Consider the following 26,397-nt stretch of genomic DNA (forward strand, 5'->3'; position numbering starts at 1 on the left):
AGTCAGCGTCAGAAATTTTGTTTGTTTTGCCTCTGCTTTTCAGGCCATGACTTCTATTAAAGCAGGAAACCTCTACCACACTGCTCAACTCTGTGAGCTCTGTAATATGAAGACAGTGACTTATCTGCATTATAAAAAGAATTCGGAATATAGATGAAATGTGGTGACGTATCACCTGAGAGATTTCGAGGTTCATGAGGACTAAAGGTCCTGAGCAACAATACTTTTATTTTACAAGAAAAGTGATATTATACAGAGTATAAGAGAGTATCTAAACCCTTTGGAATCACCTGGTTTTCTGCAGTAATTGGTCATAAACTGTGATCTGACCTTCATCTAAGGCAAACACAATGTGCCTATGCTAATAACACACAAACAATTATAATCTTTCACGTCTCTGTAGTGAATACACCCATTAAACATTCATGGTGTTGCTATTTATACTGTGTAATCAGTGTTTATCTTAAACTGTTAAGTTTATAGTTAATGCACAAAACATATTTAAACTGAAGAGCGTTGGGATGGCTGTGTCTTTACCCATGTGAAAATGTAATATACTGTATGTACATATATTGAATTTATTTATGCTTATATTATAGACATACAGTATGTTAACTATATATACATCCATCCCAAAGCCTGTCAATATATGTTGATATTATAGCCGATTTAAGAAATAGACATGAATATTTAAAATAAATAAGACACTGATAAGAAAAACATAAAAACACAGAATTTTGACAAACGTGTTGTTTTAATAAACGTGCATATATCTGAATTTATATAATTAACATTACACCACATAAAAAACATCATATAGATATTTTTAATAAATGTACATATAGAACTTTTACTATGGGTATTTCATATATGTTATGTAACTTATATCTTCATATATCCAGAGGATGTGTATATGCGATAATATATCCCCTTACAGGTGAAATATATCTTAACATCACTCTAAAGGCACATATATGTTATATATTGTTTGATATTAATATAGAAATACGGCAGTTAATATAGAAATACGGCAGCCCTCATAAAGAGATAAAAGAACTCAATACTAAACCACAAACAAGACGGGGGCCAGTAGAATGTCCTGAATTGGCAGAAACTGTATAGATTTACACATGTATTCCTTTCTTACCTTCCTGCTTTGCTCTTTCTTTTCATTTGTATCCATCTTCTAATGACACTTGCTGCAATTTAAGTTGATCTCTTCTGGGAAATGACACAGCTGCACAGACCAACATCACTTCGGTGTAATGGTCCTTTCCTCCAGAGGGGGGAGCCAAGGTACACTGCGATCAGGAAAGACGCACCGCGTATGTATGCATGTGTGCAGACGAATAACAGCAATATCAAACGTTTCCTGGGGTTTACATTGGACAAATGTTGCTTTTAAATTACATAAACACCACTGTTTATGTAGATGAATGCTTAATGTTTTCACTTCTCCCCTGTAAGAAACCTTTATCAGCTTCCCCATTTCAGCCCATTTCCACAAATTATCAGAAACACATATTCCCTTCCTGTTTGGTACCCTATGTCTGCCGGTCCATGCATGTGGCTACAGAGAGCTGGGCCACAATGGAAGTTATTTTAGGGGAGGGGTCTGCAGAACAACCTCTCTCCTCCAGAAAGTCTGCAGAGGTTCACTGTCTTATTGCTGTAGCCAACCCAAACTAACTGTGAAGCCAATCGTCCGTAACACTGCAAATGTTCGCTTGTGAAAGCCAAGTTGATGAAGAGCCCAGGGAGTTTGATAACCACCTATTTAGAAGTATGAGGTGATTCATCTTGTCTAGTCTCACCCATCATGTCTCCCTGCAACATGTGCCACCTCACTTCCACTCTGCACTCGTCTTGTCACAGTTGGGTGACAGTGAGACGGCAAACACAAATGTGTTTCTGTCTTTTTACAAACCACTGGGTGCTCACACGGCACTTTCAAATGCCTCTAATGGCAGCAATAATGATAATAAGCTTCATTTATAAGGTGCTAATCACCTCGTCTTCTGCAGCTTTTAGTAAAGAGTTTCCATTGTTTAATGAACCGTGTTGCACAAAGAAGAGTCAATACCCTGTTTCTTTCTCTAAATTAGTAAGAGTTTCCCTGCAATTTGGAGGCTAATTTATATCCACTTGTTATCTGTGAAGTGTTTGTTCATGAACAGTGTTTGACATTGGGTCAACTGAGGGACAAATGTCAACTCTCTAGACAACAGAGCCTGTTTATGTGTCAATTTCAAACCTGTCAAACTGGATCACAACTGGCTTTTGTCTATTTGACAAGTAAACAAAAAGGCATAAGTGGTGGAAAATACATTTTTTAGCCCCTGGTGATAATCAGAATATGTGAACTGATATGACAATATGGTTATTCTTGCTCTACCAGTACTGTGGCCTTAAGACAATGTAAGGAGCACTGCGTGGTCAGTATACCAGCAGGAGAAACAGCCTCCTCTGCAGTTGTGTGGCGTGCTGTTGGCGAAGCGAGTCCATTAGACGTCTTCTCTACATTTCCACACCACAAACCACTTGAGTGACTGGCTCTCCTTCCTCCTGGCCCCAGACAGGACAGCAGAGTCCCTCCAAGATCTTTCATCCTTACATGAAAACTCAAGATGAGAGTACTTGACTGAAAAGCAGCTAATAGTAATATTTATGTGCTTGCCAGCTGTGAGTGTGTCCTGGTTCTTGGTTCACAGGAAAACCGGAGAGGACACGCACAATGCAGCACATTCGGACAAGAACAAAGCGCCTGGTGAAAGCAAACTCTTCCAGTGCTCCTGCACATGAAGTGGTTGCAGGAGGAGGTGAAGCTTTCACTGCAGGTATTTCAGACATGCACATTTAAACAAGAACTGATGAAAATCCAGCAGCCTGTGGTCCATGCATGAAACACAACTCATTACTCAGCCTATAGATAGTTCTTCTCTGAAAAAGGGAAAACAAAATCATCCTCAGCTGTTTTCCGTTTTGGCATTTGCATTTTTGCTACATTAAATTCACATCTATCTATTGTCAAGTCTGAACGTCTGAACGTCTGACCTTTGAACTGCGCTTGTAGATATCGGATATGTTGATGTTGACTGTATGTTTTTTGAGTTTCTCCAGTCAACTTTTAGACAGTCTGCAGGAATTGTCGGAAGGTTATAGACAGTGGAAATAGAGTGCTATAAACCAAACCATTAGGTACCGCAGACAGGAGTGTCTAGGAGAATATTAAAGAGAGTTTTTGTTGGAGTGGACACACTGTGGATGGAGGACTCAACCCCCACCGATTTCTTATAGAGCAACAATTACACTCAGTGTTGTAGTCTGTGATGTCCACCTCACACAGCTGAGTCAAGACAGAGACAAATGTGGCAAAACACTGGGCTTCAAAATAAAGGTATACATAGCTATAAACGCTGACTGAAAGTGAAATAGGCCTATGCATCATATATATATATACATCGTATGTATATACATCATATATAGCTAGATATATACAGTATGTCCTTCTCAGGTGAACGTACATTTAGGATTTTTAAAAAGGGTAAAAAGAGAAGTTTGGCCTGAAAACTACTGCTGGGCTTCATTCTAGACTGGATCTCTAAAAATGTTGTTCATCTGGCCACATTTCATTCACTGATGTCACAGCAGGTGTTTTCCATCAGTTGGCAAAGGCAAAGTACGTGGTGACATCACAGATTTGTTTGTGGCCAGGAGTAAAAACCTGCTTGAAGCTTTTGGCTCACAGAAAGCAGACCTGCAGCATTTCTGTGTCACAGTGTGGTCTGATCGGTAAATTGACTGATGAGTTTTGTAAATGATTTGATTTGGGTAACAACGTGTTGTTGTTTTTTTCTCCTACTGACACCATCCTCAGTTTTGCATCTCTGCCCCACTATTGATAAGAAGTTATGTTTTCTAGCTGTTCACTGTACTGTTTCTGCCGACTTTTTCAATGTATCTACTATCTCAATAAAACTCAAACTCAATAATAAAAAGAAGAAAAGATTATATAGGCTACTAACACTGTCCATCTGATGGTAAAAGACAAACAACTGAACATTCACATTAGTTTGAGAGGCCCACCATACATCGCTTGGTTGGGTTGCAAATTATGTCTAACTTTTAATTCCAGTTTGCATCTACCAAACATATCAAACAGCAAGGGAAAAAATGATTTAGTATATATCCCGAGATGTTTGATGATTCAATGTCAGTTTGTAGATTGAACCTCCCCCCCCCCCCCAAAAAAAAAAAAAAAACAACTCCAAAAATGTATTTTGAAAGTCTAGCAGAAGCTGTATTTTATTTTGTAACTTGACAGCGCAGAGGAAGCCCGAAGCGCGTTGGAAGTTGTCCCCTCCTCCTTCCCGTCCATGCGGCTGATTTGGCTCCAGATATAAACACAGAGCTGCTCTCTGTCCTCGCTGCGCTTCTCGGTCTCCTCACAACCAGCAGGCACTTTGCTCCAGGACCCGAAACACAGAAAACACTGAAGAAGAAAAACAGGAGGGGACCATCTCTGGCACTTTCCCCAGGATGGAGGTAACTACCATATGACTCTGAGCGGAGTTTTCTGTAGCAGCCTGCACTTTTTAAGCCACTTGAGCAAATGTTTTTAACATGTCATGTGCTTTTGTGCGGCCATTGTGAGGTTGAAATTAATATATTACATCATAGGGCTGAGTGAGTGACTTTATAGTATTTTGAATGCTGTGTTATTACTTTGGCATTTCTGGAGGGACTGAGGTCTGTGCGTGCAGCAGTTTAACATGTGATATTGGGACAGTATATACACTTGTGGTTGTATTGACTAGGATAAAAAAAGTTCTTTATGATCTTATTAGACACAATATATGTGACATATTATATGATAAGCTGCATGTGATAGTTGTATAATGTAATTTTAAACTCTTTAAAAACTGTTAAAGGATGACTGTACATCTCTTTCCTGAGGGTGTGGTTGTTCTATTACACACACACACACACACACACACACACACACAGACGCCACCACAGGTCTTTGGCGGCTCACTGTGCTTGAGCTTTAGGCTGATATGGTTTCACGGTAGGTTTGTGGTAACGACTTCATAACAAGTAACCACTGTGAGAGAAAGGAAGTTGAGCTGACAGAACATCTGTCCTGAGCCAGTTTTGTGTTTGAGTAAATACCATTAGTTGATTTCTGTCTTCACTATAAATTGGTTGTAGCTTTTAAGTCTGAGTCTTTCGATTATCAGCCATTTCCCAGCCACCCACCCCTCAGCTGACACGTTCTCCTTTCTCTTCTCAAAGAGAAGCCAAACAGTCCTTTACTGTTTACTTTTCTTTATAGCTATAAAAGAAAAGTGCTTCTTCATGGTACAGGAGGCCTGTCCTAGCCCTTCCACACATGTGTTTTTCCTGCAGGGTTTGCTCACAGGTTTGCGGCCTCCTCCCTACAAAACAAGCTGATCCCTCAGACTTTTAACATCATTCTGGAGTATTTAATGTCATGTGGCGAATAGGAAGAGAAACGCCCATTTTTTCCCCACAGCACGTGAGGGAGCACATTAGTAATCGACCACAGTACTACTCTCGCATACTTACACCATTCAACTTCAGGACTCAGACATGCTTTAGGCCAGGTCAGCTTATTCTTCTTTCCCTGAAAAAAAAAGAATTTGGACCCCCCCCCCCATGAAACATGAAACATGAAAGAATGTTAAAAAGAGAGAAGGGGGTTTTTTTTCTTTCTTAGGTAAACGATACAGTCTTTGTTAGATAAAACTGTTTTGAGAGAAAACCGTGGACCTGCACGCAGAGGCTGAACACTGAGAGGGTGAAAGCAGGTTCAACTATTATTGTTGAGTTCAGCTTTTTCTGGATAAAGCAAACCCCAACCCAAATCTCACAAGCTCAGTTTTCATCACAAGCTGTTCGTCTATCTGGTGGTTTAGAGGTTGATGACACTGAGCAGCTGCTGCAATTAAAATTTAGACTAAATGCTTACTTACCACTTCTTAACTACCTGATCTGTCCTAATAAAGGTGCTGTTACAGATGTAAGCATTGCTCAATGATTTCACTTCTCACCTCAGATTTTTCAGAAACATATTTCTGTTGACAGTTTAGGTAAAATGTGACACTTCAGTGGCAGCCATCACGACTTTCCGGTCTTCAAACTTGAAGTAAAACCTGTCAGCCCACTGATTGTTCCAGTCAACCAACCAACCAGTCACTAGTTTCCTGTAAGGTCATTTTGGTTTGCATCCATTGATGACACCCGAGCAGTGTTTGTTGAATCTTGCTACATCAACACAATTTGTCAGCTGGTTGTGCAAGTGTATGTTGCTGCTGCTGTTGTTGAAATTAATTTGGGTAAAATAGATCAGTTTAGTCAGACGTGTTTTTTGTCTGCTGCGGCCTCAGGTTGAGTTTTGTAGGATGGTATTTTTGCTGCATTTTGCCTAAAGCACCTGTAAAGAAGCGTTGAACCAGCCCGTAAAGTCAGTCTCTCACTCTCGCCGTCATTTAAACGGCTTCGGCTTTGCATTTTGATGACATCACGTGTTAGTGATGCTGTGTGTTTCTGGCTTTAGGAATGAAGTTGTTCATGCTCACAAACACTGATTTACGTCAGCTGCTTCAGGCAAAAACCTAAGATGAGCTGAACGCATTGGAAAGTCTTGAAATTTTGTGTTTCCTGTGTTGGAATGACAAGAAGACAAACTGGAACATTTTGTGTCTATGTGTGTGTGTCGGTGTGTGTGCATGCACCTGAGGACTGAGGACACTGTTCTGTGTGTGTTTGGTTGTGGGGGTGGAGGGTGGTGGTTTTCCTTTGATGGAAAAACAACACCACAGCGAGAGGAGTGAGTATTTGGGATTGGCTTGCCAACCATATGGTGAGCACATTTATTATGTAATCCATAGTAAAGTTAAGAGACCAGTCTGTACCAGACAGACATCTGCTAATGAGTGAGCCCCCCCCCCCTTTTGGCTTTACAACAGTATGTTATTTAAATTGTGTCATACTGTTGTTATTATTATGATTTTTACAATATTTCTACCGCCACTACATAAAACTACTGCTCTGCTTGTACTACAGTCACTAACACTAGAACCAGTATATAAGTATTGTAGCAGCCATTGAAACTTTCAGTGATCATGACACAGAGTAAAAGCATCCTCTGGTATTATGTCCAGAGCTTGTCAGAGCTGGACATTATCAGTGACAGATGCAGTCTGAGGTGTCTCCTGAGGCTGTATATTAAGCTTGGAGCCTTCACTCCACAATGAATGTTTCACCCTGTCCTGAACATAAAACAGGCACCGAACTGACCATGAAGCTCAGAGGAATGTAAAGCATCGGCATCAAGGAAACTTTAGTCCGTTCTTTAAGTCACAGCGTTTATTATGGTTGGATCTGTTGAGATCACATTGTGCAGCGGAGTGTGTATGAAATGTACAAATGCGTCTTGATTTTACAGCTTATACAATTCTGTGGCTAAGGGGTTTCTGAGCCGTGATATGAGCACACAGTGATGACAGAACAAACCAACCAGCGTTTAATGTGACTCTAAAAACTTCATTTCCACTTGTACTTCCTGTTCTGGTTATAATTTTGTAACATCCTGCAAACCACACCAGCTTTCTCCTGATATTGTCTTGTAGCATGTTTTCTACCTCCTGTCCACACATGTTAAATCTTTTGAAACCAGCATGGTACCCTTCCAGAAATGGTGTAATTGCAAAATCATATAGAAAACAGAAGTAAACAACGGGAAGTGTGTCGTTGCTTTCTGCAGAATCTTCATATTTTCACTGTAGTCTCTGCATTTTGTCTTCACTGTTTCACATTTAGTTTCCTTAGTGACAACAGTAACAATATGAACTCACACTAACGTGAGTTAGGCTACATTCATCGTAAAAGTAACTGAAACTCCTTGAGGAGTATTTATAAAAGCTTTGATGAGGACGCAAATGCTCTCTAAAGAGCAGTGAGCTGATATTTATTCAGCAGTCTTCTTCTGAAGAGGGAGTGAACACATATCAACCACTGGCAGCGATAATAAAATGTGCAATGCACTGATAAAAGATGAGGAGAAAACCTGCAGTCAATGTAAACAATGCAGGTTTCAAAACATTCAAAATAGGGATTTATGGATTTATAGATTTATAGAAGGCAGGAAATGGTTTCAGCATGTATATGTGAGTGTAAAAAAAAAAAATGTTTATAGGTCAGAATGAGAGCAGACTCATTTAATCTAGTTCATCTATATTAGCTTAAAAAAATAAGCAGCTCAGTGTCTTTGAAGACTGTAGCATGCTCAGACTTGCTGACTGAAGCATTTAAATTTTGTGCAGTGGATATGTGATTGCCTTAATCTCCACGCTGTCCTAAACTGCTTAAGGTAGTTTTGTGGGAGCTCGGGCTCGTTGGAGGATATTTGCACCTTTACGACCAATCAAATGGTTCGTAAAGCCTCACAATCCCTTTACTGCTTTAGCTGCTTTTTTTTATTGCAGAGTGGTGGTTGTTCTTTTCTTAAATGTTGTTATTATTGCTGCCATTACTGCTACACAAAGTGTTCATGTAGTGTGTGTGTTTTGTTTTGCTTTTCCTGCTATCAGAGATGAAGTTGTGTCAGATCCTGCCCCTCTGAGTTTCAGCCCAAAGCATTGTGTGGGGTAGACAGATAGCCAGGGCGGGAGCTGCAGAGGAGATAGCGAGGGGGACGCTGTGATCTGTGCAAAGACAACACACATGCTGTTGGCTTTCAAGGAAGTAACATCATGGATGGATACATATAGACCGAGGGGAATTCCTTGGGATATGGAAGGCGTTTTTTTTTTTTTTTTTTTTGTACTTTATTTTTATAGAAGGAATATAGACAACATACAGAGAGACATAGAGTAAACAGTTGGTCACCTATACATTCATTCAGACATTATACTGGTGGAGTTACAAATACAATGATGGCTCAATGAGCACCTCTCTTGGATATGTACACAATCCATTTTTCCCAATAGTGCAAATATTTATCAGTCTGTTGATTTAACGAAAAGGTCATCCTTTCCATATTTTGGATATTGGTCACAATATTGATCCAGTCTGACACTGCCGGAGGTGTGGTCTGTAACCAGTTTCGAGTTACGGTTTTCTTACCAGCTGCTAATAATATTTTTAAAAGATATTTGTCTGGCCCCAACATATGGGGTGCAATATTACCCAGGTAGATTGTAGAAAAAGAGCTGTTAATTTCATCACCAAAAATGTTTTGTACTACTTGTGTAATCTTTTGCCAGTATGGCTGAATAGCTGGACAGCTCCAAAATATATGAAAATGGTCCGCTAGCTGTTCACCACAGTTCCTCCAACACAGTCCCCTGGCCGTCTCCCCTGTCTGCACACATTTTAACTTAGGGGTTATGAAATATCTGACCAGATTCCGCCAGCAGAAATCTCTCCAGAGACCAGAACGAAAGGCGATTTTTAACGATCCACACTACACATCCCAGCTTAACTTAGTCAACATGGTCTTAAAGCAGCACATGTTATTGCCATCAAAGCTGGTTAAGGTTTGAGCAGGTCAGAGAGGCAGGCTGTATCAGGCTCTAAGCTCTCTCAGACATCTGCAGATTGTCAAACACGTTGAGTTTTGTGAACATAAAGTACAAACTTGAGATACATGGAGACGGGGTTTGGGCCAGGCAGAGGAAGTGAAAAAAAAAACAACAACGCTATTTCTACATGACTTTATAACTTACTTCCAAATCTCTCTGCTGAACAGTTAACCCATACTGCCTTGTGCCTCCTCAACCATGCTCTTCTAAATTTGGCATCCAGCCACGCTCTTTATTTCCTTTTTTGGCAGAAAAGAGCGCAAACACAATAAGTGCTGCAAGCTGCTTGTACTTTGCAAGTGCCATTTTCTTTTTTTAAAGTCAGATTTGACATTTTTACTTAAGGCTGTGTGTCAGAATTTGTCACCACCTAATCTAAATAACAAATGTTTCTGATTTCCTCATCTAAGCTTCATCATTTGATGTGTGCAGTATTACACTGCTGATGCAAATAAAAACTGGGAGAGTTATTTAGAGCCTTAGAAAGCAGGTACTGCTGCAAGTTTGAGCATGTTATAAACCCATTAATCGTTTGGGCGTAGCAGATATATGATAGTTGAGAAAAATCTTATTAACATAGACTGCTGGCTGGAAGCAAAACATCTAAGAATTAGAATAGATACAAATCCACAATGCAAGTGGCGAGTGGCTTGGTAATTGGACTATAACCTGTGACATTTTCATTATAAGAATCTAACCAGTCTTTGAAGAAGTATTCAGATCCTTTACTGAAGTAAAAGCTGCAGCACTGTGATGTAAACCCCAACTGCTCCTGCAGAGCAAAAAAAAACAAAAAATAACAGCAAAATATACAAAAGTATCAAAAGTAAAATAACTAATTTGGTCATATGGTCATTTTGTAGGCTGCAAATTGTGGTGCTGCTGAACAGTATTGTTATACTTACAGGTGTTTCTATTATTTTGTCCCCTCATTTTAATTCAACAGTGGCAGGCTGGATAGCAGACACCCCTCAACACCCCTCTGTATATTGCAGTAATTATTTTTGGCTGGAATGCAATAGCAGGGCCAGCCCTGTAATCATGAATGTCACTGACTGAGTGATCATATTTCCACCACTGATCAGCCGATTGCCACGTGACTGAGTTGGAGTTTCCCCATTGACCATTGCTCCTTCAACAGGAACAAACAACAAATAGTTTCTATGTGGGGTGGCATTAACAACCTGAAGTATTGGAAACTTAGCGCATTTGAAGCAAATGGTCTCAGTCTTATATTTTAGCCTTGCTGTAGACAGATCACATGCTACTGTACACGGACACTTGCTGCTCGTAACGATAGCAAGACTGGTGGACGAGGAGTAGATTGATCAAGATATAAGACGAACACATCAAACGGCAACTGTCTACTATGCACAGACACAATGTGTGACGTAAAGGTCTGAGAGCTCCAGAGGAACTATAGAGTGAACAGAAAGAGGACTGAGACCCATCAGAGCTGAAGAACTGATTCCTCTTTCAAATCAGCTCACAATGCAAACATGCAAAAAGAACTGAGTCTCTTTTCTGTTGGTCCACTTTAAAGAGGAGTTTGGTTCGTTTACAAAGGAATATATGTGAAAACACCCTAATACTCTGTCGCTTCTAACTTTGTCTCTGAGTCATCATTTTACAAGGACATGTAGCCAAAATCACAGCACAGTCTGTGACAAAATCACCAAACACAAAAGTTAAAGACAGACAATGTCGTGGTTATAAAATCAGGATTTCAGCAGCAACTTGTTATGTCTTGGAAGTTAACACGGAGTGTTATTGGGCCACGTTTCAGTCACGATGTCAAACTTTATCGTTGTCTGACAACAGAAACAGTGAATGAGATCAGCTTTATTAGAAATTCATCTGTATTAAAATACGTGTATATGTGAGCACAGAGAGTAGGGGAGAAGCAAACAGATAAAGGGCTGAGACCAGCTGATACTAGCAACCTATGACGCCATGTACTAGGTTCTGACCTGGTTTTGTTACTACATTTACTTAATTTATACCTTGTTTTTATAACGTCATCTCTTAATCTGCAAAGTAACTCCATTCCAATAATGCAGCAGAATATGAATACGATCCTAAAGTATACAGTGTCCAGGTCTCTCATGGATGAATGGATGCCAAACCTTGTGGCTCTCAGTCTCAGCGGGAACTGCACAACATTGTAGTAGGGAAGGTGCAAGGCGTCACTGAATGATGTCACTCCATGTCTGTGCTGCTCAGCCCCCCCACGTCAACCGTCTGATCCACTGTCCAGATGGTTTTTGTCTCTGTGATTTCTGGATCAGAGTGGATGAGAATACCAGAACACCATGTAGAATTCCCAACAGACGCTTGTACGAGAGCTTATAGGCTCAAACATTTGAAGGGAGTACTCTTTGCTCTTGGCTGTTTTTTAAGTTTTCTTGTTCCTCATTCCCTCTCCACCACCCCACCTTCTCATTGCACAACAGCTCAGATTATCTTAAACAGGCTGCTGTAAGTTATCACATTGAAATATCACAGTGCATTCCATGAACAGGCCTGGCTCTGTCATCTGTTCTCATATCTTCATAATTTGTCAGTCAAATTTTAGCTCAAATTGCATATTTCAAAAACCTCTCGGGGTCTTGACTCGTTTGTTGTGTTTATCACATTTCAGGAAAATACATTTTGGATTTTCAGACTTTATCAGCAGCTTTTCTGTTCTCAGGTCATCTGGATTTATTTTCCTTTTTTTCTCTGGATGCTTATTTTATTTTATACTTGTTTCTCCACCCTGCAGTACTAGTACTTATGTCTGCAGCACCTCCCATTTCCCGTGAGGCAGCGGCAGCAGTGGCTCGTACTGTAGATGTGTGTGTCCATTTACCTCATCCCTCTGATTGAGGCCCTTTTCTAGTCCACTTGTGCACACACACAAAACACGGTGCCAGTGAGGGTAGTGGAAAAGTGAGATATTCGGATGAGGCCTGGTCCAAAAACACATCATGTTTTCCTGGAAAGGCAGCGAGCGAGAAGGTGCCTGTCTGCTCTCTTACCACTTAACAAGTGTAGGCAGAAGGGAGCCGCTCACTGTGGTGGTTTTCCCCCTGGCAGAACACGTTGACTTGTGAAAACAAAGTCTACAGACTCAAAACTGAAGCCATTACGCTTGGTGAGCTTATTGAACAAGATCTTGCCGAACAGCTGTGCTTTGGTGCGCGCTGTATTTATCTTCCCTTTCGCAGATTTCCACTGTGTGGGGCTCACCGCAAGAGCTTATGAGGATTGAGAGTAAAGCAGAGAGTCATTCCCAGAGAAGGGTTAAAGATCCTGAGCCAGACATCATCTTTATCAGCTCCATGGTAGATTACATGGCCTGTTGCTCTCTGACCACTGATGTTATATCAAGCAGATATGTTAGGATTTACTGAGACTAATATCATGTGCTTCTTCTCCCCTGCCTCTGAAAATAGGAATCACAGGAACAGACAATAGCAGGCTTTGTGTGATCTGTTTGTCTCTGTGTTCTCTTTCCACATCTGCTGGTCATACAGTAAACCTCGTGTCTGCGTCCACAGACTGGAAATTAAGATGTCGGGATTAACCTTTACTTACCTAAACGCAGCTCACTGAGGATTTGCACACACTTTTTCCTTCAACACTCCACTTCGCATTCACTCTGACAAACACAGTCTTTTTATATAGAGTGTTTTCAGGTGTGGTCATGTACACTGTCACCTGTATTGAAGGTCACTGAAGTGGCTCAGAACAGCTGGACACTGTCAGACTGTCCATGGCACCTCCAGACGGCTCCATGAGTTTCTAGGGAGGAAAAACAACCTAAGAAAAGATTTGTGTACATAAGCGTCCACAGTTGTGCCAATGTGCTGCAAATGAGGTATTATCTGTATATTTAACGCCACCATATTTTCCCAAGTCAAGTCCATTTTTATTAATGTAACACCAGATTATAACTGACTTTATCTCTTCCCAACTGTCCTGGAGATTCAAACCAAGCAGCATCATCCAGGGCTGAAAAATGAAGCCATAACATTAATGTCCAAAACTCTGTAGAGTCTCATGTTAAAATTCCCAACTTAACAGCAGAAATAAACATGTTTACAGCCTGGAACAAAAAACAGTTTTGGTCTCTATAGTTAATTTCCTCCTTCATGGCAGCTGTACAGGGGGTGAGTTTTTATATAACTCACCTGTGTAAATTTTATTAAGGCTTAAAGTTATGGAGAATTGTGAGTGTGCCACTTTGAGTGACAGGTGGGTGAGCGTATGTTTGCCACAAACCGGCATTCACCGAAGTCTCGGCTCCACACACGCTCCATCTCTTTGCCCATTTTTGAATTAGCCGGGAGCTTGGCGGAGTCAGGCTCTGCCAAGATGGGGAAGGCGGAGCAGCTCACTCTGAGCTTCAAAACTGCTCTCCAGAAACCTGTGGGTGATGTCATGGAGGCTACGTCCATCTTTATTTACAGTCTATGATTCAGACTAACAAACTGTTTTATGACACTATCCTTTAGGCCTCCACTATTCCATTGTATGTCTGTTTTGCTACAAGCATAAATTACCTTTTTTTTTTTTCATCATTTCAATCATGCTATTAAATAACACAAAATGTCCTTATTTGTCAAAGTAAAGTTTTTTTATAATAGTACATTACGTCTTTACTGTACGTGGAACTGTAGTAGGGAAGTCGGTTCTAAATTAGATTGTCGACCCAGGCCAACTTTTGGAAAACCTCCATCACATCGGTAAGGCTTTGTTTTTTTTCCATCGTGTCCTTGTTTAGACATGCTCAATAGCTCTGTATGTGACGAGATTACACTACGTTTCAGATGTGGTCTAGCATATCCAGGGACACTCTCTGAGGAGCTGAGGGGTTACAGAGCAGAGCTGTGATCCAGGCTGCCTACACAGCTCTGGGGCTTTTTCCCAGGCCTGGAGCCCCAGAAATAGAGTTTGCCCTGCTCTTTCCTGCAGTGAATCAAAGTTTCCCACTCTTTCAGGGAGCTTGGGGTCCCAGCTGAGTTCAACATGTGTGTGTGTCCTGATAACCAACCTTTTATGGCTCCCTGAAATAATCTGCCTCTTTGGTCATTTTAGTGAAACATTTTAATTGACAGAAAATGATGTTTGCATTAACATTTTCAATTAAAAGACAAAGACAAACAAATAATTAAATTAAAAGTTCAAGATTAGTATATTAATATCTTATATATATATATATATATATTATATTTATAAAGCTGCTGACAATGTCTCTGTAAAATGCTATTTAAATCATTGCAGATAAAAAAAAAACTAAAAAAACAACAGAATAAGTTCAGCTGCAGCTCTAAAGTATTAGTGGAAGTTTGTAATACCTTCCACAGACATTTTTAACTATAAACAGGAATAAAACTGCATCTATTAGCTTATACGCTATATGCATGGTAAGGGTATATTATAAGGAGGTATTTGCATGACCTTATTTTCTGCATGAAGCAGCTCATTGAAGATAAGAGCTTGCTGTGAGAAGACACACAGCTGGATATTAATGGATCTGAAATGACTTCTTCTAAAACTAGAACATTGTTGAATAGTTAACACTGATGAGCCCTTTTTAAGTCACTTTTGCAAGTAACTGATAAATGATCAGAATATGGACAATATAATCTTTGCTGTACATGACCAAACTCCATTCCTAACATTTGCAGTAAAGTGCAGAGATTTTCCTCAACACATATGTAGAAATGTGGGGTTTTTTTTAAACCAGAAGTAACTGAAAGAACAAAGAAATGATTGATTGTGTGTTTGAGAGGTTGAGTAGTCGTTCTGTCTGTGTGCTATTTAAATAAAGTTGGCCAACCTTGATTTTTTTTTTTTCACCCAAAATATCTGAGCAAAACTGTAACCAAACAAAGCCCCACTTCCTTTGCCTTTACCATTGTGACTTGAGTTTGTGCTCTTAAGGAGGCCTTTGTTTTTGAAGGACAGGAAAGAGTTAAACAATTAGAGGTTACAAAATAATGGCGCAGAGGGTGGGTGGTCCCTGGTGATTGCTGTTTATCACAGATGAGAAAAGAGAGCTCAGGAAAAGGGTTGGGATGTGGATTAGGACAAAGAGGCAGCGCAGAGAGGCATTAACAGAGGCACCGCAGGGCTAGCTGATGCTGTAATAGGTTTGGGTGGAGGGTGCAAGGTGGTGAGGTCATGTTGAGAACAAGAGGGGGAAAAAAAAAAATAAAGTGTGTGATTAAAATGTGGAATGTGTGTATCTGAAGCTTGCAAGATCCATGTTTCCATGGGCTACAGCTCAAACCGCGCAGAGAGGGAGGGAGCTGAGAGTGCACACCCAGGAAATGTGACAGAGTTGGCAGCTGTGAGGAGAAGCATGAGCTTTTTAGTGGTCAATAAAAGCAGGATTGAAATGACATGTAGCATGAAAGCCAGAAAGAGAAAGGGAGGAGCACCTCAAGCAGCAGTGACTGTTCAATGCAAATCATTAAACTGTGACACGATGCATGAGATTCTGCACAGTTCTGGCCCAGCTCGGACCGTAAACAAACAGCTCGACCCATTCACAGTCCAAATACTTGGCACAAAAATGACCAGAACCCGGTAAACAGAGTAACGCTGGAGGGTTGTTTTCAAGACTGACGTTGGTGCACATTCCTGCCTGCAGCCATTAGCCAACTAATCACTTAGACCACAGATATGTTGGAGTGAGTTAATGGTCATCAAAGGGCAGCGTGGAGGAGGGAAGTTTAGCAATCAGCTTGGGAATAGTGGGAGAGACAGAAAAAAAAATAAAGGAGCCAAGAAGTGATAACAGTGTGAGGCTGCAAGGACAGGTCCCTCCTGTCACAGGCTGCGGCGTGATGTTGAACAGCTGTGGAGAGAGGGGGCTCACTTCCTGTGTCCAAACCCATAAAATACGCTTTGTAGCAGGAGATGAGATGAGTTCCTCCAAGGACAGCACTGAACACACTGGTTGACTCTTTGACTTTTTCTCTTTTCTTTTTTGTATATTCTCCCCTCCCTGCTGTGTTTCTCAGCCCATGAGCATTTTACTGTTGAGAAGAGGGAAGTGAAACGTTCTTTATCTCAGATGATCTCCTCGTTCAGCTGCTGTGTGCACTCTCAATGCTTAATACAAATGTACTGTTTTTTTTTAGCTGTCTTTATTACCTCCCCGAAGGACGTTATGTTTTCACCTGTGTCTGTTTGTTTGCTGGTTTGTTTGTTTGTTTGTCAGCAGGATTATGCAAAAAATGGTGCAGATCTGGTTAAAGAGGCAGATCTGTTGCTAGTTGGGGCATTTTTCAACACTTTCATTGGTTTCTCAAGAAATAATGTTTTGAATCTTTATCTTTATTTATGGTGTTGATATATGTGCTCCACTGAGCAGAAAGTAACTCCCCTTTACAACGTCATTCAGCTTTTGCAAAGGGTTGCCATGCCACATTTTCTGTTTCAAAGTTTCACACACTGAGAAGTAAAAAACAAAGGGATTTCCAGATGCAACAAGGGAATCAAGTGATCAAAAACAAAGGGATCAGTTATAATTTTAATTTGTTACATTTTCAAACTCTTACCTGCAAATTCATCTTGGTGGTTTTCTGAGGAAGCTGTTTTATATCTCTCACCATCTACACAAAAAGAGTTCATGGTGCTGATGTCAGAGTGGATGTTCAATGTGCGAGGATGAAAACAAGGATCTCAAAGACCATAATCATTTCTCATCTTACACTACATACTTCATGTTTTTATTTTGAATTGTTTGATTGTGATAATTGTTGATTGATCACTAATCTCTGACATCCATTTGAATGTGATCGAAATACTTCAGATAAAACCACTGACCTCATGCAGTGCATTAACATTTTCTAATGTTCTATATGTATATGAGTATTTCCCAAGAGTCTCACTATGATGCACTTGGGCAGTTTGTATCATGAAAGTGAGAAAAACAATGCAAGGAATCCTTGCTCCGCTCCTATATTTCACATATTTACCAGTTATGTCCTCAGCTCATGAGAGGCATTATATTAATTTTAAAATGTGACAGTGTATCAAGACTGATGTTAATATAAAGTATTATTCAGGTGTTTAATCAAAAGTTGTTGTTTTTTTTCCCAGAAGGAGTCTCCATCCAAGCCATCTGTGGCTGAACTGGCTGGAAGGTTCAAAGGTCATATTCTACCAATGCCCACCTCAAACGATGAGGTAATGCACTTTATTTATATCTTATATGCAACAGCATCCAAACAAAAATGTACAAAACAAAAAAACTGCGTGTTTACAGATTTTATTTACTCTTCTTGTGCTTTTTCTCTGTAGTTGTCATTTCGAAGAAGACCTCCATGTTCTCTGAAGCTGCAGCATCAAAAAGATGATAATGAAGAATCAGATGTGAGTAATTTTTTTCTTTTACTGAGTCACGTGCTCCAGATGTGCTTTCTTAATATACAAAGCAAATCCCCAGAAAACAGACTTGATTTGTTTACTGTACATTTACATCGCAGCCTCACCATTTCAACAAAGCAGAAATTGAAGTTTTCCCAGATCTGCAATTTCATCCGTTTGTCTTCTGACTAAAACACTAAGAAAATGCTGCTGTTTCTTCCAGTAAAAATAACGATGAAACAAACCACACAAACCTCTGTTTGCATCATGGCCAATCGAAAAGAACACAGCACAACCAAAGTGCAAAAATGTATACATCATGAGCATGTGCTATAAAAACATTATTTTGTAAGTTGTATGTATTTAATACTATTTAATATATCTAATGTAGTCTTAATACCGGGATTGTGCCAGTATGTCCCAGTGTGCTGCATAATGACGCACAGTAACACTAATTCATGTCACTGTTAGCTTTTGTGAATGATTTCTGAATTTGTCTTTTCATGAACCCTGGTCTGACCGTGTTCTCCTGCAGAAAACTGCTGTCTCCTCAAATCCCTTTAAGATCAAGATGAAGAACTCCCCCATCATTGAGAAACTGCAGGTTGGTGCATGCATCTGGCAACATTCGAATAATTTGTGAGGGAAAGAGGAAACAAAACGACAGCTTGCATCACCAATGATGTGTTATTATAAGCTGTAGCATGTAGTCAGGAGTTTTCTCTTATCAGGGATATTTAAAGCTTTACTGCCACCCACTGTTCAGTTTACACTGGTGCGTGAGCTGCTCACATGCTGAGGAAAAAGAGGAAGGGCTTGTCCCTGACGCCACAATCAGCTCAGATTAATGAGCTAATGGGATCAAGGGCCACCCAGCCTCCAGTGAGGCTCCAACTCTCCACCATTACTCCTTTAGTTAAAAGTTCACACGGTGGGCAGCCATGGGACAAAAGGGCTGCCGCTTCTCCCTCTTCCTCTTTTCCCCAGTGCAGGTAGGATGCTCTCCTCTAAACTTGAACAGTGGTCGGGTGCTAACTCAGGATTTTATGTAGTCCGCTTCTCAGACTGAAGACGACAGGTGTTGTTTACAATACTTAAGAGGGAATTTCAGGACATACTCCTGGCAGTGAGTTTTCAAAGCAGAGAGGTGACAGGTACTAACAGAGCAGTGTCGTAAATGCAAACCTGAATAATATTTGTAACAAAATCCTTTTATACTTTTCAAGCAAAGCTATAATATTATATTTTAAAGAGGAATACTGCCAACTTGGTGACTAGAAATACTATCAATTGTAAACTGTTTAATTTTTACATTTTAAAGAAAATAATATACCTGTGTTTAAAGAAATTACAGTTTAATATTTCCTTCTCCTTAATGAACCTTCTCCTAATGATTTCCTATGTTGAAATGGTTTAATATTTAAGACAATCTTACTCTCATCCAAGGTTTGTTGTATGTTGGTTTTGATAAGTGCTGTTTAAATAAATATAGTAGCAATAGTTAAAGGTGTTGTCTTCTAATTAAGTTTTATTAGAACACAATGTACTAAAGAGATTATAGTGTCTGGGCCTCAGGATGTTCCCTTCCCCCCTGCAGGCCAACCTTGCTCTGTCTCCCACTGCTCTTCTGCCTTCGCCCAAGAGCCCAGAGGTGAAGCTGCAACCAGCACCTTTGTCCCCCACCACGCCCTGCAGCCCCCCGAGCCCCCTGAGCCCCACCCTGCGGACCTCACAGCTGTCCAGTGAGGAGGAGGATCCCGTCAGCTTTGACAGCCCTCCTGAGGGCGCCCCACTGCCGAGCATCAACAAGGTAAATATATGGACTCATGCAAAGATGCACAGTAGCTTGACAATATGAAGGAAAAATAGATCTGGGCTATTTGTTACAACATCTCAGTATAATGCAGTTGGACTGATTTTATAGTATTACTGCATGTATCAGGCAGAAGGCCAAAATGTAGCATTGACCATACTGATATATTTTCAATATTGCAGATCATTTGTAAGTATTTTTGAATAGATGGGTACTCCTATGTATCTTATGTTTGTTTGGGTTTTTGCACAAGTTCTGAGTCACTGAATGACAGCCATGAGCTGCTGTCACACTGAGGCCCCTTAAGTGTTTCTCACGCTATTCACCGAGTGAGCTGTGACATCACAGCTGGCCACATGGTCCTTGTAGCTGTTGACGTGTTTCTCAGTGGGTGTTCTGCATCTCCTGTTTAAGCAGGCCTCAGATAAGCTGGAGCAAGATGCTACTATAGTGCATAAGTGCTGCTGCAAGGGGGATTGAAGATGTAATCCCCTTAGCCTAGTTAGAGTTTCTAGGTACCTTTTTGTGCACTACTCTCACGCATATGCTGATTACACTTGGATAGCTGCCAGAAACATCTTAATCATACAAATGATTTGATATTAAATATAAAATTTTCCCTTTTTTAATACTAGACATTTGAATTTTTTGAAAACATGATCTAAATTACCTGCTGGCTATTACTTGTTTTGTCCACACAGACCCGTGTGCGACTATCATTCAAGAGGCGCCCGCCCACGAGACAGCACAGGAGGTCAGCTGGAGAGGAGGCGGGAGCCTTCGGAAGCGGTCTGTCTACATGTGAACTGTACAGCCCAAAAGAAAATGGGGACAAGGACCAGGTTTTTGACAGCGCAGCAGAGGAAGCTGAATGTGGGCAACTGGGCAGTCAGAAAGACATTAAAGACAAGGACATGGACTATGGAAAGACACAGGACAACGTGGCAAAGAGTGACCCAGACAATAAAGGAGATCCAGAGGAGGAGCAGGAAGCAGAAGAAGCCCAGTGCTCAGAGGGTTTGGAGGAGGAACAGCAACCTTCAGAGCCTTGCCCTGCTGATCAGATAGAGGGCAATATTAAGATGGAAGATGAGCAGGAGCAGATGTCTCAGGAGGCACGCCAAGGAGGAAATGATGCGGTGTGAACTGTGAATGTTTACTTTAAGAAAAAAAAAAGATATATATATATATATGTATAAGTTATTCTGTGCTTTGATTAAGAGAACTCTGAAAAAGAGTTCATCTGTTTTAAATTTCATGGTACCTGCTCTGTTTTAAATCCCTCTGTCGCCCTCTCCAGGCCGTATATAGAACAGGTCTATAAACACTGGAGAGTTCTGAGAAGCAGCTGTTTTCTTGCACATGGAAATGAGCATCACTGTTGATACTGTATCCATGATCAGAGGAAATTTCATTCATGTTGTACCAAGTCTGCATGACCAGACAAGTCAAAGACATTGTTAACAGTGCACTTCCGAGTCTCTGTCACACACAGAGAGATTTGAAAATACTGAATGCTGGGTTGACAACAGGCAAAAATAATATTAGATTTCATATATATGTTAGCAGATACATAAACGTCCTGGCATCAACTAAATCACTGTCACTTTAGGTTGAAATTATATACTTTGCTTTATTTTTTTTTTGATGTATGTTGGGCGACATCTCTGCTTGTCTTCTATTTTGTATACTACAAAATATCTAAATCACAGTGCTACTGTGGAGTGGCTCAGGTCCTCAGATTATGCATAGAAATATTAAGAAAATAAACAGCTTCCTTCTTACATAAAGAAAACTTTGTTACATGTGTTTGGGTTTGTTGAGTCATTATGGGTCATTATGTCACTTTGTGTATCAGCTTCAAACACAACTGTTTGATAAGGGCAATGCTGAATGTGCCAGAAGGTCTTCAGTCAGATGAGGCCAAAAAAGTTATATTGAAAGAATTTATAGAGGTTGTATTATAGAGGTCAGAGGTTGTCAATGATGATAAGGGTTGGCTCTGCCCAAATGCAGATTTTTGCAGAAAACCCCTTGCACACCTGAGGAACACCCACACAGGTGATTTCAGTTGTTTTCTGCACCTGTGTGTACAAACTGTGCTTGATTAACAGCTTTGTTGCAGCTGTTAGTGTAGCTGTTGCTGTTAATAGCTATAATCAAAATAACTGAAAACACAATACAGATGGTATTTTATTAAACATCAAGCATATTTTATCAATACAATTTAGACAGTTTTAACATGATATGTCACATGATATGATACAATGTGCCTGTTCCTGTGGGCATTATTAGCATGGTGTGAAAACCATTTAAAACACTTGTTAAGACCAGTCCCAGCCTGGTCAGATGCGTACACGAACTGATGAAGCCTCTTGGATGAGAGGTGAAACGTCTTCCCAGACAAATAATCAAGTCCAGTTGCGTTTTGATTTAAAACTCCTTCAGGATACCATGACCTGGACAAATGAGAATATGCACAGGCCACTTGTTAAGAAGTTCATATGAACTTTGTCGGCCTCTACTGGTGACCATGAAGAATTGCAACTGCAGAATTGCAATAATGGTGAAATATATTGCTGTTCCCTGCAATTGCTACCTTAACCCTAGAATGCAACTTGACTTAAATGTTTGTCTCATGTTTCAAAATGGCCGTTAATTGTTAAATTGACAAACTTGCGTTTATATATCCTTATTAACTGTTTTAATCAGAATAAGGATGGGTTTAGCAGCAGTGTAGCAAGTGCAGCAGCAGGTGACATCTACACTGTAAATGTGTTCTTACTGAAAAAAGTATACTTGATTCAAGGTTCCTGCTCAGTTCAGTTGACAATAATGGCTGATTTTCAATGTAAACAAAAATAAATGAAAATCAGTAAGTCATTAAAGGTAATGACAGAAGAATTCCTGGAATTTTCTGCAGTAAATATATTTATTTTGGCAAATATAAAGAAAACAGCCACCAACAGTCTTTTGAAGCATCATACTTAATACCATTAGGTTAAGCACATATTTAACAATCATATAATCCTCAGGACATTTACCTGAGGGAGGGGAGAGGGGGGATCACGTGGACTGCATACTTCAAATACCTAAATGGTGCGACTTAGTCAGTTTTTCACGCGAATTTCCATAGCAATTTTATTTCATAACGCATTTTGACAGTAAAAGCAGATTTTGAATCGCAATACAGCCAGTAGTACATCCAAAAAAATACAGAGGTGTCATGTTCAGCCGTTGTGACATCTAACGTTTCCTCCCCCGGTTTCTTGACGACGCCTTCCGACGTCAGCGCCAGCGAAACTTGTAAGGAAACTCACCTGTCTGACTGGGAAGGACGAGCAGAGAAAGAAGAAAGTAATGACCTCGTCCTAAATAGCAGAGATAAACTTTTCCAACAGTTGTCAGGTCTGTAGATAACTGAGTGACCTGTGTTACTTTGAGAGGTTGTTGCCTTTTCGAACCGTGGGTGGGACGTTTACGTCGCGCGGGCAGTGTAGTTTCATTATTAAAACTTATAACTTTTAGTCACTTCCGCGTTGGGACTTCAGTCAGGATATTTATAACAGCTCCCAATAACCACTGGGCGTTGAAGACAAATAAGCATGGACCCTGTGCTGCCGCTCTACACGAGAAATGGGAACGACGGTGGGTCTTATTCATCTAGTGAATGGGTGAGTTCATGAGATAAATTTATGAGAGTTTGTTTTTATTGGCCTGCCCAATAATAATAACGAAAATTTAAAAAGCAATCCTTGTGATGATTCTTAGAAGCCCACTTGAAACAATTGAGATAATAATCAAGAGATTAGTTGATAGTGAAAATAATCTGTAATCATTGCTCTGGATGTCATACATCATCATCATTTTGCATGGAAATTGCCACTGTGGTCTTAAGCATTTTACAGTAACATTCCCCAATATTTGACTCCTCCCAGGTGGCAACGGGTAATGGAGATGGTGGTGTGGCCTACAGGAACTCTGAGGAAACAGAAAGGGACAATTTGCTTACAGTACAGGTGAGCTTTCATCAAGGTTGTGCCGTGGCTTATACAGTATTTTGTTTTGTTAAATTGTTAACAGTCCGCTCAAGAGAAGGAGACTAGAGTAGGACATATAAAATTTCCTTTTCTGTGTAAAAGAGCTGCCCTCTCCATGACAACAACTTGTGCTATTCATGGATGAATCATTGGCCGAATCAAAACACTTTGCCCAGATGATAAATTCCCTTCTCAGAAAAAGGAGGAAAGTGGCATACTGTATGTGTCTTTTTGCTTTGTCAGGTTCCTGCTGGTAACGGGGAGATGACGCTCTCTGGCCACGAAGTAGAAGCTCAAAGGAATCTGGCAAATACACACACTCCTCGAGAGGTAAAACGACTGCAGTTTGTTGTTTCTTGAGCTTTGCCTCCTACACTGACAGTAAAGGAAGTGTAACTTTTCCGTTACCCTGTGACAACCCTCCCTGTGAGTTATTTATACATCAATCCCCTGAACAGTGGAGAGGATTTAATTCAGTTCAATCCAGTTTTATTTATACAGCACTGATGATAACATATCATTATCTCAAGGGACTTTACAGAGTAAGGTCAAGACCTTGCAATACTGTAGAAAAGAGAAACCCTGACAGTTCCAACAATGAGTAGAGTTGAGCTAGGCAACAGCGGAGAGGAAAAACCCCCTTTGAACAGGAAAAAACCTCCAACACAAGCGGATACAGGGTGGGCAGCTGTCTGCCTGGACTGGTGGGTTGGGAGGAGAGAAATGGGAAGAAATAAATGAAAAGAGAAAGCAGAAATATCAGTGTATACTGTTGTATTCAAGCACTGTCAGTCTGGTTATTTTAATGATAATAATAGTGGTGATACTTACAGGTGTAATTGTGTTATTAATAATATCAGCACCAATGATAGCAGCACCAAGTAATAATAATAACATTAAATAATAAGATTATCAGATTTAAAAAAGTCTAATATGGAAGTGCTACTTAAAGGTAAAACATCCTTAAACAACCCAGTTGGAATAGAATCTAAAAGAGAAGTTGTTACGGTATGTTAGTTTATGTTATGGCAGCATTCCTTCCTGGTGTTTTCTGTCCTTTCCCTGTCCTGTCTCCCGTATAGCTCCGCCCGGGCCCACCCTGATTACTTCATGAGATGCACCTGGCCTGGGAAGGAAGGCTTTAAAAACTCTGGTCCCAGCAGCAGAAGGGCAGAGGCTTTCAGCATGGAGACTGCTGGTTTAGTGGCGTCTCAGCCTGAGAGTTTTTGTTGTGTTCTCATGTGGTCTTAACTTAGTGTCCTGATCCTTTTGCACATTTATGTTGAATAAACCCTTTATTATTTTAGAGGGGTCTTATGGGGGTATATAGTCACTCTACAGATCTTTGGATCCTAGTGTGGTGGGTTTGGCCTCCCAGTTCATCAGGTCAGTGTATGTTTTGCTGGTTGTCTACATTTGCCACAGTAGCTTGTGGTTGAAGACCACCTGGTGTCTATTTTGTGTCGTGGTAGTTCACTTTTGTTGGGTCTTTGTAATGCTGTTGGGATGTGGCAGCAACTTTGTCATTGGTCTACTTGGTGTGACCCCTCTAGTTTGTGGCTGTCGCACTCCACGTTTGTGTTGGTCACCTGTACTGATTGATTGTTGTGGGTAAATGCAATGATGTGTGTTCTGTGATATTTGTTCACCTCATGGTGGTAACCATTTTGTATCTAGTGGGAGTGGCACCCACTTACAGCTATTTGTTTTGGCTGCTCATCTGTAAATCCAGTGGCAGCAACTAAGTTGGCTTTTTTGTGTATGACCTTGTTTGAGCCACCTTTTTGACCAGCATGCCTTCCCAGTGTTTTCTGTCCTTTCCCCTGTCCCTTCCCTATAGCTCTGCCTGGGCCCACCCTGATTACTTCATGAGATGCACCTGGCCTGGGAAGGAAGGCTTTAAAAACTCTGGTCCCAGCAGCAGAAGGGCAGAGGCTTTCAGCATGGGGACTGCTGGTTTAGTGGCGTCTCAGCCTGAGAGTTTTGTTGTGTTCTCTTGTGTCTTGTCTTAATTTAGTGTCCTGATCCTTTTGCACATTTATGTTGAATAAATCCTTTATTATTTTAGAGTCTTATGAGTTTGTTGGATCACTGGTGGAGTTTTGTGCACCCCTTAGGGCCCAATTAAAGGTGGGGTGTAACAGTTTAGATGAAGAAACACCAGTTGTGGGAAGGGTGATGTGTTCTATTTTGTATCTAGTGGGAGTGGCACCCACTTACAGCTATTTGTTTTGGCTGCTCATCTGTAATCCAGTGGCAGCAACTAAGTTGGCTTTTTTTGTGTATGACCTTGTTTGAGCACCTTTTTGACCAGCATGCCTTCCCAGTGTTTTCTGTCCTTTCCCCTGTCCCTTCCCTATAGCTCTGCCTGGGCCCACCCTGATTACTTCATGAGATGCACCTGGCCTGGGAAGGAAGGCTTTAAAAACTCTGGTCCCAGCAGCAGAAGGGCAGAGGCTTTCAGCATGGGGACTGCTGGTTTAGTGGCGTCTCAGCCTGAGAGTTTTGTTGTGTTCTCTTGTGTCTTGTCTTAATTTAGTGTCCTGATCCTTTTGCACATTTATAGTTG

At 40.6% G+C, this 26,397-nt stretch overlaps 2 protein-coding genes across 3 annotated transcripts in view; both read left to right on the forward strand.

Moving 5' to 3' along the window:
* The first annotated feature begins 4,392 nt into the window (after positions 1-4,392).
* On the forward strand, positions 4,393-21,595 carry LOC111224441 (capZ-interacting protein-like). The gene is made up of 6 exons (XM_022748926.1): positions 4,393-4,545; positions 17,709-17,795; positions 17,910-17,981; positions 18,511-18,579; positions 19,573-19,785; positions 20,490-21,595. Exons 1-6 carry the CDS (start codon positions 4,540-4,542, stop codon positions 20,931-20,933), a joined length of 891 nt encoding a protein of 296 aa, XP_022604647.1. The 5' UTR covers positions 4,393-4,539; the 3' UTR covers positions 20,934-21,595.
* Positions 21,596-23,103: 1,508 nt separating this feature from the next.
* The window catches only part of cunh3orf52 (chromosome unknown C3orf52 homolog), a 10,809-nt gene continuing 7,515 nt past the window's right edge, over positions 23,104-26,397 (forward strand). Inside the window, exons 1-3 of one of the 2 annotated variants that reach the window (XM_022748939.1) lie at positions 23,104-23,462; positions 23,727-23,807; positions 24,072-24,158. In XM_022748939.1, the coding sequence (XP_022604660.1) occupies positions 23,394-23,462; positions 23,727-23,807; positions 24,072-24,158 (237 nt within the window). In that variant the 5' untranslated portion in view covers positions 23,104-23,393. The remainder of the gene's footprint in view (positions 23,463-23,726; positions 23,808-24,071; positions 24,159-26,397) is intronic. The other variant, XM_022748940.1, reaches the window with a different exon arrangement.

This window comes from Seriola dumerili, unplaced genomic scaffold (genome assembly GCF_002260705.1).
Source record: "Seriola dumerili isolate Sdu_G_001 unplaced genomic scaffold, Sdu_1.0 BDQW01000134.1, whole genome shotgun sequence".
NCBI lineage: Eukaryota > Metazoa > Chordata > Actinopteri > Carangiformes > Carangidae > Seriola > Seriola dumerili.